The sequence below is a fragment of the Malurus melanocephalus genome, unplaced genomic scaffold (assembly GCF_030028575.1).
Source record: "Malurus melanocephalus ecotype Western Australia unplaced genomic scaffold, MMel_1.1 scaffold_107, whole genome shotgun sequence".
Lineage (NCBI taxonomy): Eukaryota > Metazoa > Chordata > Aves > Passeriformes > Maluridae > Malurus > Malurus melanocephalus.
In genome coordinates, this window is record NW_026623339.1 from 2,249,881 (window position 1) to 2,260,406 (window position 10,526).

At 61.7% G+C, this 10,526-nt stretch overlaps 3 protein-coding genes and 2 non-coding genes across 5 annotated transcripts in view; 4 read left to right on the forward strand and 1 right to left on the reverse strand.

Annotated features, from left to right (window-relative positions):
* Positions 1–829, forward strand: part of DCTN1 (dynactin subunit 1) — a 44,392-nt gene extending 43,563 nt beyond the window's left edge. Inside the window, exon 25 of the mRNA XM_057369370.1 lies at positions 98–829. Within this exon, the coding sequence (XP_057225353.1) occupies positions 98–581 (484 nt within the window). The 3' untranslated portion in view covers positions 582–829. The remainder of the gene's footprint in view (positions 1–97) is intronic.
* A 725-nt stretch (positions 830–1,554) lies between these two features.
* NOP56 (NOP56 ribonucleoprotein) lies at positions 1,555–6,791 on the forward strand. The gene is made up of 12 exons (XM_057369362.1): positions 1,555–1,620; positions 1,838–1,927; positions 2,176–2,290; positions 2,370–2,531; positions 2,944–3,142; positions 3,435–3,622; positions 3,700–3,851; positions 4,043–4,143; positions 4,330–4,478; positions 4,986–5,107; positions 5,648–5,788; positions 5,905–6,791. Exons 1-12 carry the CDS (start codon positions 1,618–1,620, stop codon positions 6,154–6,156), a joined length of 1,674 nt encoding a protein of 557 aa, XP_057225345.1. The 5' UTR covers positions 1,555–1,617; the 3' UTR covers positions 6,157–6,791.
* Positions 4,841–4,913, forward strand: LOC130575472 (small nucleolar RNA SNORD56). Its single transcript, XR_008965567.1, has one exon. It is a non-coding gene; the product is annotated as a small nucleolar RNA SNORD56 (small nucleolar RNA).
* On the forward strand, positions 5,507–5,575 carry LOC130575471 (small nucleolar RNA SNORD57). Its single transcript, XR_008965566.1, has one exon. It is a non-coding gene; the product is annotated as a small nucleolar RNA SNORD57 (small nucleolar RNA).
* Positions 6,792–7,774: 983 nt separating the features above from the next.
* IDH3B (isocitrate dehydrogenase (NAD(+)) 3 non-catalytic subunit beta) overlaps positions 7,775–10,526 on the reverse strand; it is a gene marked incomplete at its 5' end in the record, with an annotated part of 5,198 nt that continues 2,446 nt past the window's right edge. The window contains 5 exons of the mRNA XM_057369372.1: positions 7,775–7,876; positions 8,360–8,420; positions 8,502–8,596; positions 8,685–8,831; positions 9,708–10,040. Of these exons, the coding sequence (XP_057225355.1) occupies positions 7,787–7,876; positions 8,360–8,420; positions 8,502–8,596; positions 8,685–8,831; positions 9,708–10,040 (726 nt within the window). The remainder of the gene's footprint in view (positions 7,877–8,359; positions 8,421–8,501; positions 8,597–8,684; positions 8,832–9,707; positions 10,041–10,526) is intronic.

The following is a 10,526-nucleotide window of genomic DNA, read 5'->3' on the forward strand; positions in this document are numbered from 1 at the left end:
TTCCCATTCCTGAGGGACCCCTGATCCCAAGGGACCCCAATCCCAAGGAACCCCCTAATCTGAAAGACCCCAGTTTTGAGGAATCACAATCCTAAAGAATGCAAATCCTGAGGGACACCATGATCCTGAGGAACCCTGTTCCTGAGGGTCTCCCAGTCTTGATAGACCACAATTGCCATGGAATCCCCTATCCTGAGGGACCCCCAGTCCTGACAGACCCCAATCCTGAAGGATGCCCTGATCCTGAAAAGCCCCCCAGTTCTGAGGGACCCCATTCCCGAGGGATCCAGTGCATGAGGACCCTCATTCCGCCCCAACCCATGAACTACAACAGCCACCCTGGGGGACCCCTTGGGGACACCATGGTGGGGTGGGGACCCTCCATCCCCAGGAGGGTGGGGGTGGCCGGGGGTCCCCTTCTGAGTGTCCCACTGTCCCTGCAGGCAAAGCAGGAGCAGGCGCAGGGCCCGGCGCTGTGCGGGCGGGTGACGATCCCGTGTGCTCCGGGCCACGGCCAAGCCCACCGGGTGCTGCTCACCCCCGACCTGCTCCAGCACCTCCGCCAGCACTTCGTCGCCTGAGCCGCCCCCGAGGGACCCCTGTCCCCGCTGTTCCCCACCTTGGGACTCTCCGCTTCCCCCCATCCYGGCCCCACTCGCGGGTGGGAGCCGGAGCCGCTTCCCCCGGGGGGATCCGGGCCCCCCGCGCTGCTCTCGGACACTACAGACACCCCCGGGACCCCCGTGGGGCCGGGGCTGCGGCCCCCCCGTGCTCCTGCCATCCAATAAAACTTCCCTGGACCTGCTTCCTGCGCCTGGAACTGGGTACAGGGGCTGGGGACAATGGAGGGACCGTGGGGAGCACTGAGGGGCCACGAAGGGCGTACGAGTGGGACACTGGGGGACACGGAACGGGACTTGGAGGGCATTGGGGGGCACAGGAGGGGTCCCCGAATGTCTCAGGAGGGGATGGAGGAGCACTGGGGGATCACGGAAGGGGACCAGGGGTCACAGGAAGGATCCGAGCGGGGCACTGCGAGTCCCAGGAGGGGAGTGGGAAGACCCCGGGGGTCACAGAGAACCCCAGGAACCGGGGGAACATTTGGGGGTCCTGGAATGGCACCGAGGGCGAGAGCGCTGAGAGACATTTAGGGGTCCCGGCTGGGACTAAGGGGACACTTGGAGGGCACCGGGGGTCCCGTGAGGGAATCGAGGGGGCTCTGGGCGCCCCGGGAGGGGACACGGGGCCATTTGGGGGTCCCGGGATGGCACCGGGGGCACATTTGGGGTGGCGGCTCCCGCCACGTGCGGCCGCGCGCGCATCGAACCGSGCGGGAAGGGGCGGGGCYGGCGCGCGSGCGCGGCTCCCATTGGCGGGCGCGCAGGAAAAGGCGGGAGAAGCCGCCCCTTCCCGGCTCTGATTGGCAGGCGCGACGAAGGGAGGCGGGGCCAGCCCGTCCTCTCCTTGATTGGCTGCGGGGCGGGTGCGTCGAGAGCAGCCCGCGATGATTGGTGGAGAGCGCTGCGGCGCGGGCGCTGATTGGTGGAGGAGGGAGGGGGTGGAGTTCCGCCGAGGGGCAGCGCGTCAGTTCCGGCTGGYGGCGGCGGCGGGAGGACGATGGTGAGTGAGGGAGGGGTCGGGGCCGCATCCGACACCATCGGGAGCGGRGATGGCTCGGGATCCCCCTCCGAGCGCATCGGGACGGGCCGGGATCTGCGGGAGGCCGGGGGAGCCTCATGGAGCCGGATCGGGCGCTCCGGTGGGGCGGCGGGCGCGGGGATGGGCGGGAGCGCGGCCCCGGTGCTGCCCTCGGTGAGCGGAGCTCTCGGTGCCGCAGGTGCTGCTGCACGTGCTGTTCGAACATGCGGCCGGGTACGCGCTGTTCGCCGTGCGAGAGGTGGAGGAGATCGGGCTTCTCCTGCCGCAGGTAACGGACCGGGAACGGGAGGAGGGGAGCTGAGAAAGCGGGAATTGGGAGGAACGGGGTGGGGGAAGGCTGGGAACGGGGACCGGTGAGATGTGGGGAGGAGAACGGAGAAGGGGACTGGGTGGGAGGGAACCGGGGGGGAGCCCTGGGGGTGCCGGGAGGGGTCGCACCCTGGTTCCGCTGCCAGGGGTCGTTCCCCGTGCCCGGCTGTGACCGGAGCCCCCCGTTCSGCCCCGTTCCCCCCGCAGGTGGAGGAGAGCGTTCTCACGGTGGGAAAGTTCCACAATATGGTGAARCTCGTGGCGTTCTCGCCGTTCCGCTCTGCGCAGAGCGCGCTGGAGAACATGAACGCCGTGTCCGAGGGTGAGTGTGGGGCCGGGGACACCGGAACCCCCTCCCACGGTGATTCCCGGGCCCCTCTGACCCCCCCTTTGTCCCGCAGGAGTCCTGCACGAGGATCTGCGGCTGATGCTGGACACGGCGCTGCCCCCCAAGAGGAAGAAGGTGGTGCTGGGGGTGGGCGATGCCAAGATGGGCGCGGCCGTGCTGGAGGAGTTGGGGGTCCAATGCCAGACCGGGGGCGTCGTGGCTGAGCTTATGCGTGGTGAGTGGGGACAAGGGACACTTCGGTGGGGTCCTGATGTGGCTGGGATTCCATTGGGAGGGGTCAGGAGTSGGGGGGACCCACTGCCTTGATGGGCATTGTTGGGGGGTGTCCCTGGGATCGAGCTGGAGCTGCCAGAAATGGCATCTTAATGCCCACGTGGGGACAGATTTTACGTGGTAATGGTTGAATTCTGGGATGGGGACATTTCTGTTCTTGTGTGGTGTCACCTCAGTCCCCATGTGYGCAGTTCAGTGCCCACGTGGTGGCACCGCTGTCCTTGCACGGTGCTCCCTCACTATTCAGTGTAACCATCTTTGTTCCCTTGTGGTGCCACTTCAGTCCGTGCACATTGAGAGCTCAGTTCCCAAAKGGTGACCTCGTGTCCCTGGTGTCCCTTGTGTCCCCGCAGGGATCCGTTTGCATTTCCCTGCTCTGGTCCGAGGCCTCACGGCGCAGTCAGCGGCCAAGGCCCAGCTGGGGCTCGGCCACAGCTACTCCCGGGCCAAGGTGAAGTTCAACGTGCACMGGGTGGACAACATGATCATCCAGTCCATCAGCCTGCTGGACCAGCTGGACAAGGACATCAACACCTTCTCCATGCGTGTCCGGTCAGTGGGGACACATTTGGGGGRTTTGAAGGGTTTGGGGGTTCCTCCTCCCCATGCTTACCACAGGCAGCTGCTGCTCCGGCCGCCTGTACAGACCGGGGAGGGACAGCAGCACCCCGGGGGCCTTTGGCCAGGCCATGGRGCCGTGGCGTGGACCTGGGGGGACACTTGGGACTGTGGTGGGGTGGCCTGAGGGGGTGCTGGGCAATGAAGGCACAGTGAGGGGCTCACAGTGAGGATACAGCTGTGCAGGGGCAAGGTGACCCCACTGACCCTGTCCCTGTCCCCACAGCGAGTGGTACGGGTACCACTTCCCCGAGCTGATCAAGATCATCCCCGACAACTCCATGTACTGCCGGGTGGCCAAATTCATCGGGAACCGCCGCGAGCTGAGCGAGGAGAGCCTGGAGGGGCTGGAGGAGATTGTCATGGACAGCGCCAAGGCCCAGGCCATCCTGGAGGCYTCACGCTCCTCCATGGGTGAGCGGGGCTCTGAGGGGCTCAAGGGGGGCCTGGCCATGTGGTCAGTGCTATCACTCATCCCGTGCTCCCCCCAGGGATGGACATCTCCCCGCTGGACCTCATCAACATCGAGAGCTTCTCRCGCCGGGTCATCTCGCTGTCCGAGTACCGCAAGGGGCTGCAGGAGTACCTGCGCTCCAAGATGAGCCAGGTGGCTCCCAGCCTGTCAGCCCTCATCGGGGAGGTGGTGAGTGTCCCTGCWGTCCCCCTGTCCCCTCCCCAGCCGCGGAGATGATGTCAGAGTGAATCTGTCAATCCACTGAGTTGTGCTGCTGACACTTCCACTGCTGATCCCCGGCCTGGGGGGGCTCTGTGTGCCCTGGGGGGCTCCATAGAGAATGCAGAGAATGTAACCCCCTCCCTGTGCTGTCCCCCTAGGTGGGTGCTCGCCTCATCTCACACGCTGGCAGCCTGACCAACCTGGCCAAGTACCCGGCGTCCACGGTGCAGATCCTGGGCGCCGAGAAGGCGCTGTTCAGGTACCGCCGTGGGTCGCGGTGATGGCGGGCGCGGGGCTGCGGCCGTGACACGCCGGGCYCTCGGCGGGGGTGAGCGGCCGGCCCTGCTCTGAGCGACCCCCGGAGCGCAGCGGGGTGGGGAGGGTCTGTCCCATGGGTGGGTGGGGGATGCATTCAGGGGTCCTGACCACCCCTGGCCCCTCACAGGGCGCTGAAAACGCGGGGGAACACCCCCAAGTACGGCCTCATCTTCCACTCCACCTTCATCGGGCGCGCGGCCGCCAAGAACAAGGGGCGGATCTCGCGGTACCTGGCCAACAAGTGCACCATCGCCTCGCGCATCGACTGCTTCTCAGGTGGGCACGGGGGGTACCCGGGGGGCACAGATCCGGCCAGGGTGGGCACTGCCACCTGGTGCAGTCCCTGCTGCTCAAGGGTGGCACTGGGTGACACAGACCCTGCCAGGGTGGGCACTGTCACCCAGTGCAGTCCCTGATGCTCGGGGGGGGGGTGCCAGGGTGGGCACTGACACCTGGTGCAGTCCCTGCTGCTCACGGGTGGCACTGGGTGACACAGATCCGGCCAGGGTGGGCACTGTCACCCGGTGCAGTCCCTGCTGCTCAGGGGTAGCACTGGGGTGACACAGACCCTGCGGGAGCACTATCCCTGCTGCTCGGATGGCCATGGGGAGGGTGTTCAGGTGGGGTTCAGGGCTGCTCTGCCGTGATGGGAATATTTTTCGTCAACAGCATTTCACCYCGTGTGAATGGTGACACCTCTGGGCTGAGCAGAGCACGGGGGGRCTCGGGAGGGTTTGGGGGGTGCAGGGTGAGTGCTGAGCCCCCTTTGTCCCCTCCCCACAGAGGTCCCCACCAGCGTGTTTGGGGACAAGCTGCGGGAGCAGGTGGAGGAGCGCTTGGCCTTCTACGAGACTGGGGAGCCACCYCGCAAGAACCTGGAGGTGATGAAGGAGGCCGTGGTGGAGGTAAGGAGGAAGAAGAKGTGGGGATGCTCAGGGATGAAGAAGAGCAGTGAATGTGAGAAATGGAGGGATGGAGGTGAGGGTGAGGTCTTGGGGCATGTGAAGATGGCAGTGGTGGTGAGGTGTTGGAAAGGTGAAGAAGGTGATGGAGGTGAGATGCTGAGAGAGATGGGAACAATGGAAGTGTTCAGGTGATAAAGGAGGTGAGATCTTGGGGGAGATGAAGATGGCAGTGGTACCCTGAGGTACTTGGGAATGGAGATGGTGAGTGAGGTGATGAGGGCTGTGAGGGTGGTGGAGGTGCTGAATATAATGGTGAAGGTCTGACAAAGATAATGGTGAGATGGTGGGATAGTGGAGGATGGCAGTGGAGATGCTGAAGATGATGGTGAGGGCCTGTGTCGGAGGTGATGTCACTGTGCCATCCTGACCCACTGTGGAGGCAAAAGACTGATTTAATGAGTCTGATCCGACCGGTGCCAGGGGTGGGGACAGACCCTGAGACCCTTCCCCACACTCATGTCCCCATGTGTGTCCCCCCAGGCCAACGAGGTGGTGGCTGAGGTGAAGAGGAGGCAGGAGAAAAAGGAGAAGAAGAGGAAGAAGCGGGAGAAGCGGCGGCTGGAGGCCCTGGCAGCGGCTGCTGAGGAGACGGCAGAAAACTCAGTAGTCTCTGAGATGGAGGTGAGGGGGGGATGGGGGCCAGACCMTGCTGGGGGATTTTTAGGGGGTCTGGCTTTGTTCTGGATCCTCCAGATGCCAGGATGGGAGGGCAGAGCTGATCCCAGGGCTCCCCACAGGAGAACGACGTGGGGGCCAAGAAGAAGAAGAAGAAAAAGAAGAAGCAGCAGCAGCCGGAGGAATCAGAAGCAGAGCCAGAAACGGAGCCAGAGCCTGAGGAGAATGGGGTGGAAGAGGAGGAGGAGGAAGAAGAGCCYTTGCCCAAGAAGAAAAGGAAAGTTGTGGTGGAGCCTGAGCAGGAGGAGGAGGAGGAAGAGAAGAAGAAGAAAAAGAAGAAGAAGAAGAAGGCAGTGGCTCAGGACTCGGATTAGAGAGCAGGGCTGGAGCGGGAGCTCCGGCACTCGGACTGACAGACTGACGGACAGACAGGAGCAGGGAGCGGCCACTCACCTGTTCCCCGCGGTGTCCCTGGCTGTGGCTTGTGGCACAGAGGCCACTTGGAACGTGGCACAGCCCCTCGGGGCCTGGGTGAGTCCCTTTGGCCACCAGCAGCCCCTGGACTGTGCCTTACGCAGCGGAACTTCCAACCCCATGTCCCCTTCCCTGGGGACCTCGGGCTGCTCGGGGGTGTCCCCAGGCTGTGTCGCCCCTGGCTCTGCAATGCAGGGGGACAGGACCCATTCGGGGTGCCCAAACCCCAATAAAGGGCTGAGGTTGTTGCTGATCCCTCCTGTCCTGCTCCGTGGCTGGGGGTGTCCAGGCTGTCCCCACAGGGGTCACCCTGTCACCAGCAGCCCTAGGGACACGATGGCACCACCATCAGGCCTGAGGCCACGTTTATTGGAGTCACAGGGGGTGAGGGACACTACGCCTCCAGGGAATTTATCACGGCYTGGGTGAAATCCTCGGAGGTGGAATAGCCCCCCATGTCCGCCGTGCGCACCTGCAAGGAGAGGGGAGGTTAGGGACAAGGGACAGGACCCCAAGGACAGTGGTGGCTCCAGGCTGGGCTGTGGCACTGTGGGATCGGGCTCCTCTGAGCCCTTGGCACTCCCCAGAATGTCCCTGTCCCTCGGGGGGGACTGATGGCCCCCCCCCCCTGCCCCACACCAGCTCAGGGGCACCCCAAAGTCCAGTTCAGGCTCTGGTTACAGCACTGCATCCCCCCAGGTTAGAGCAGCCCCTCCCAGCACCCCAAAGCTGTGAGATTCCCCCCAGGCCAGGGCAAGCGTTGGACCCTTTATTAGTAAAGCAGGAATACAGAGCACGACACGATGACACGGCCCCACAGCCCCAGGATGGCACCAGAGCCCCGGGGTGGCATCAGGCCTGGTACCGAGGATCACATCCCAGAGCCCTGGGAACCCCCAACTCCATGGACTGGGGGCACACAGTGCAGCTCCCCACCCTGTCCCAGGTCCAGAAGGTTCCGAGGCCACTCCATGCCYGGAATTGTCCCCGTGTGGGGACCCTGTGCCAGCAGCTGCCAAGGGGAGGGGGAGGGTAGGGGACATCACTTTGTTTATTGCTACAAGCTTTATGGGATGGGTCCCTCAGGAAAGGGGGTCCCATGGTCACTGGGATCCCACAGTCACACTGGTCCCATAGAAATGGGGGTCCCACAGCTGAAAGGATCCCATGGGAATGGAGATCCCACAGTCATGATGGTCCCACAACCACACTGGTCCCAGTCACAGGGATCCCATGGGAATGGGGGTCCCATGGTCACGGGGATCCCGTGGGAAGGGGGGTCCCAGAGCCATGCTGGTCCCAATGTCCTTAAAAGCTGCCTATGAATTTGGGGCACTGCCCCATCGCCCCCCAARTCATCCCAGCAAATCCCAAAATCCGCACTGGCCGCCTCCATGGAGCAATCCCTGCTGGGGGACTGGGGTGGGGGTAAATGGATTGCTGGGGTTACTGGGCCACCCTCCTCCCTGTGGGGTGATGAAGGGCAGGGAGGGGCTGTGGGGAGGGGCTGCAGGGAAGCTGCTGGGGGTCCTAAGCCCCGTAGTGGGGGTGCAGGTTGTCAATGACGGACTTGACGAAGTCAGAAGTGGTGGAGTAACCGCCCAAGTCCCGAGTCCGGACCTGCAAATCCAACACAGGGAGGGGGAGAAACGGGAGAAATGTGGTGGTGAACGGAGGGAACTGGCTCTGAGAGGGAGAGGACAGGAGAGAGAGAGAGAACGGCGACCCTCGAGAGCCCTGCCAAGATCCAGGTGGGAATAGAGCCATGGGTGGGGTCCCCTAAATGTCCTGCCAGGATCTGGGGTGGGAATGGGGCTGTGGAGAGGTCCTTGAGAGCCCTGCTGGGACTTGGGGTGGGGATGGGGCCATGGAGGGTCCCCCAGCCCTGCCAGAGTCCCTCCCTTGCCAGGACATGACCACAGGGGCAAGCACAGGGGTGGGACGCAGCTGTGGGCCCAGGATTCCAGTTAGAGAAGAAGAGGCAAAATTCCAGCTGGAAGGAAAACAGGAGCCAGAATTCCMGCTGGAAAGAAGAGAGGAGCCGGAGCCTCGCCGAGGACGCGACACCAGCAACACCAGCCCTACCCAGTGCCCCGCACTCACTTTTCCACCTTTGATCACCTTCTTCACCGCATCTGCRATCAGGTTGGAGTGRTATTCCAGGCTGGAAAAGAGGGAGMAGGGGGAGATGAGCCCCTGRGAAGCCCCCAGAMCCYYCAAAACCCCCCRTGAGCCCAGCACTCACTTGAGGTGCCGCAGCATGTTGGAGGCCGAGAGCAGCATGGCCGTGGGGTTGGCGATGTTCCTGCCCACAGCCTGGGCGAAGGGGTGCCGGGCTCCCTGTGGGACACACAGTGATGGGATCATCCCACCCCACAATTCATGGGAATTCCCCCCAGGAATCCCACTGGGATCCCCCCCTGCTCACCAGCTCAAACACGGCGTACTCAGCGCTGTAGCTCTCACCAGGCACGACGCCCGCGCCGCCCACCAGCCCCGCGGCCAAATTGTCCACGATGTTCCCGTAGAGGTTGGGCATCACCAGGACATCAAACTGGTAGGGATTTTGCACCAACTGGGATGGGAATGGGAACAGGAATGGGAACACCAACCCAAATCATTCCAGGATTCTCAGCAGAACTGCCTGGAGCGGCAGTGAAGGGATTAGGGCAGCTTTTAGGGATATCAAGGGGAGTTTTAGGGATATGAGGGGTTTTTCAGGATATGAAGGGCAGTTTTTAGGGATATGAAGATGAGTTTTAAAGGATATCAAGGGCAGTTTTTAGGGATATGGAGTTTTTAGGGACATGGGCAGTTTTTAAGGATATGGGGCTTTTAGGGTATAAAAAGCAGTTTTCAGGGATATGAAGGGCAGTTTTGGGGGATATGGAGGTTTTAGGGATACAAAAAACAGTTTTTAGGGATATGGAGTCAGTTTTTAGGGACATCAAGGGCAGTTTTTAGGAACATGAAGATGAGTTTTTAGGGAGATGAAGGGCAGTTTTTAGGGATATGGAAGCTTCAGGAATATGAAGGGCAGTTTTAGGGATATAAAGGGCAGTTTTTAGGCATATGAACAGCAGTTTTTTGGGATGTAACGGGGAGGTTTTAGAGATATGATGGGCAGTTTTTAGGGATATAATGGGAAGGTTTTAGGGATATGATGGACAGTTTTTAGGGATATAAAGGGCAGTTTTTAGGGATACAAACACGCCCAGCACCACTGAGGCTGCAGGAACCCAGTCACCAACCCAGGTGAGCAGCAGAACCCACCATGACCAAACCACCCAAAACTGCCCAGGGGGAGAACTGAGAGCTCCAATTGGGAGCATTCCAGTTGGGAATGCTGGGAGGGACAACCCTGGGCCCCACTTTGGAGGTTCCAGCTCCTCAGAGAGYGGCAGTGGAAGGCTGGGAAGGTACCAGGGGTGTGGCCCAGGGTGTGGCTCACCTGCATGCAGCAGTTGTCGATGATCATGGTGTCAAACTTGATCTTGGGGTACAGCTCRGCCACCTCCTTACAGCACTGCAGGAACAGCCCATCCCCCAGCTTCCTGCAGACAGGGAACACCAGGGAGGGTTGGTGGGAGAGCTGGGAAATCCTAAAGGCTGCAGGGATCCTGCTGGAACTGGGATCTGTGACACCATTTGGGGTGTCCCATCCTGTTTTTTCCCTGCTCCACATTTCCCCCTCTCCCTTTCCGCTGTCACTGATGGGAAGGGGATTTGTCCCTGTCCAGGTGCTCCCATCAGTGTTGATTCCAGAGCTGGGAAGCTCAGAATTCTGCAGGAGCAAACCCAACCCAATGATCCCATAATCCATGGGGAGAGGTGATAGGTTTGTTGTGGAAATGCTGCACTGGGAATATCTGGACACTGAATTATCAATAAATCTGATCAGCAGCAGTGCAAATCAATGTCCTGCTCACTCCCGGCCAGGAGCCTTTCCTGGAAGCAGAGAGGGGAAAAAAAACAAATCCCAGGGAAATCCTGGTCTCCCTCACCCAGWCTGGCATGGGGCAGGATCACAGAWTCATGGAATGKTTCGGGTGGGGAGGGAYTTAMACTTTCTTGATTCCATGGGCAGGGACACCTCCTGCTRTYCCAGCTGCTCCCAGCCCCAATGTCCAGCCTGGCCTYGGACACTGCCATGGATCCAGGGGCAGCCACAGCTGCTCTGGCAATTCCAGCCCTGTCCATCATCACCTTCAGAGCCAGGAATTCCTTCCCAATATCCCACCCAAATCTCCCTTTTTCCAACCTGAAGCCA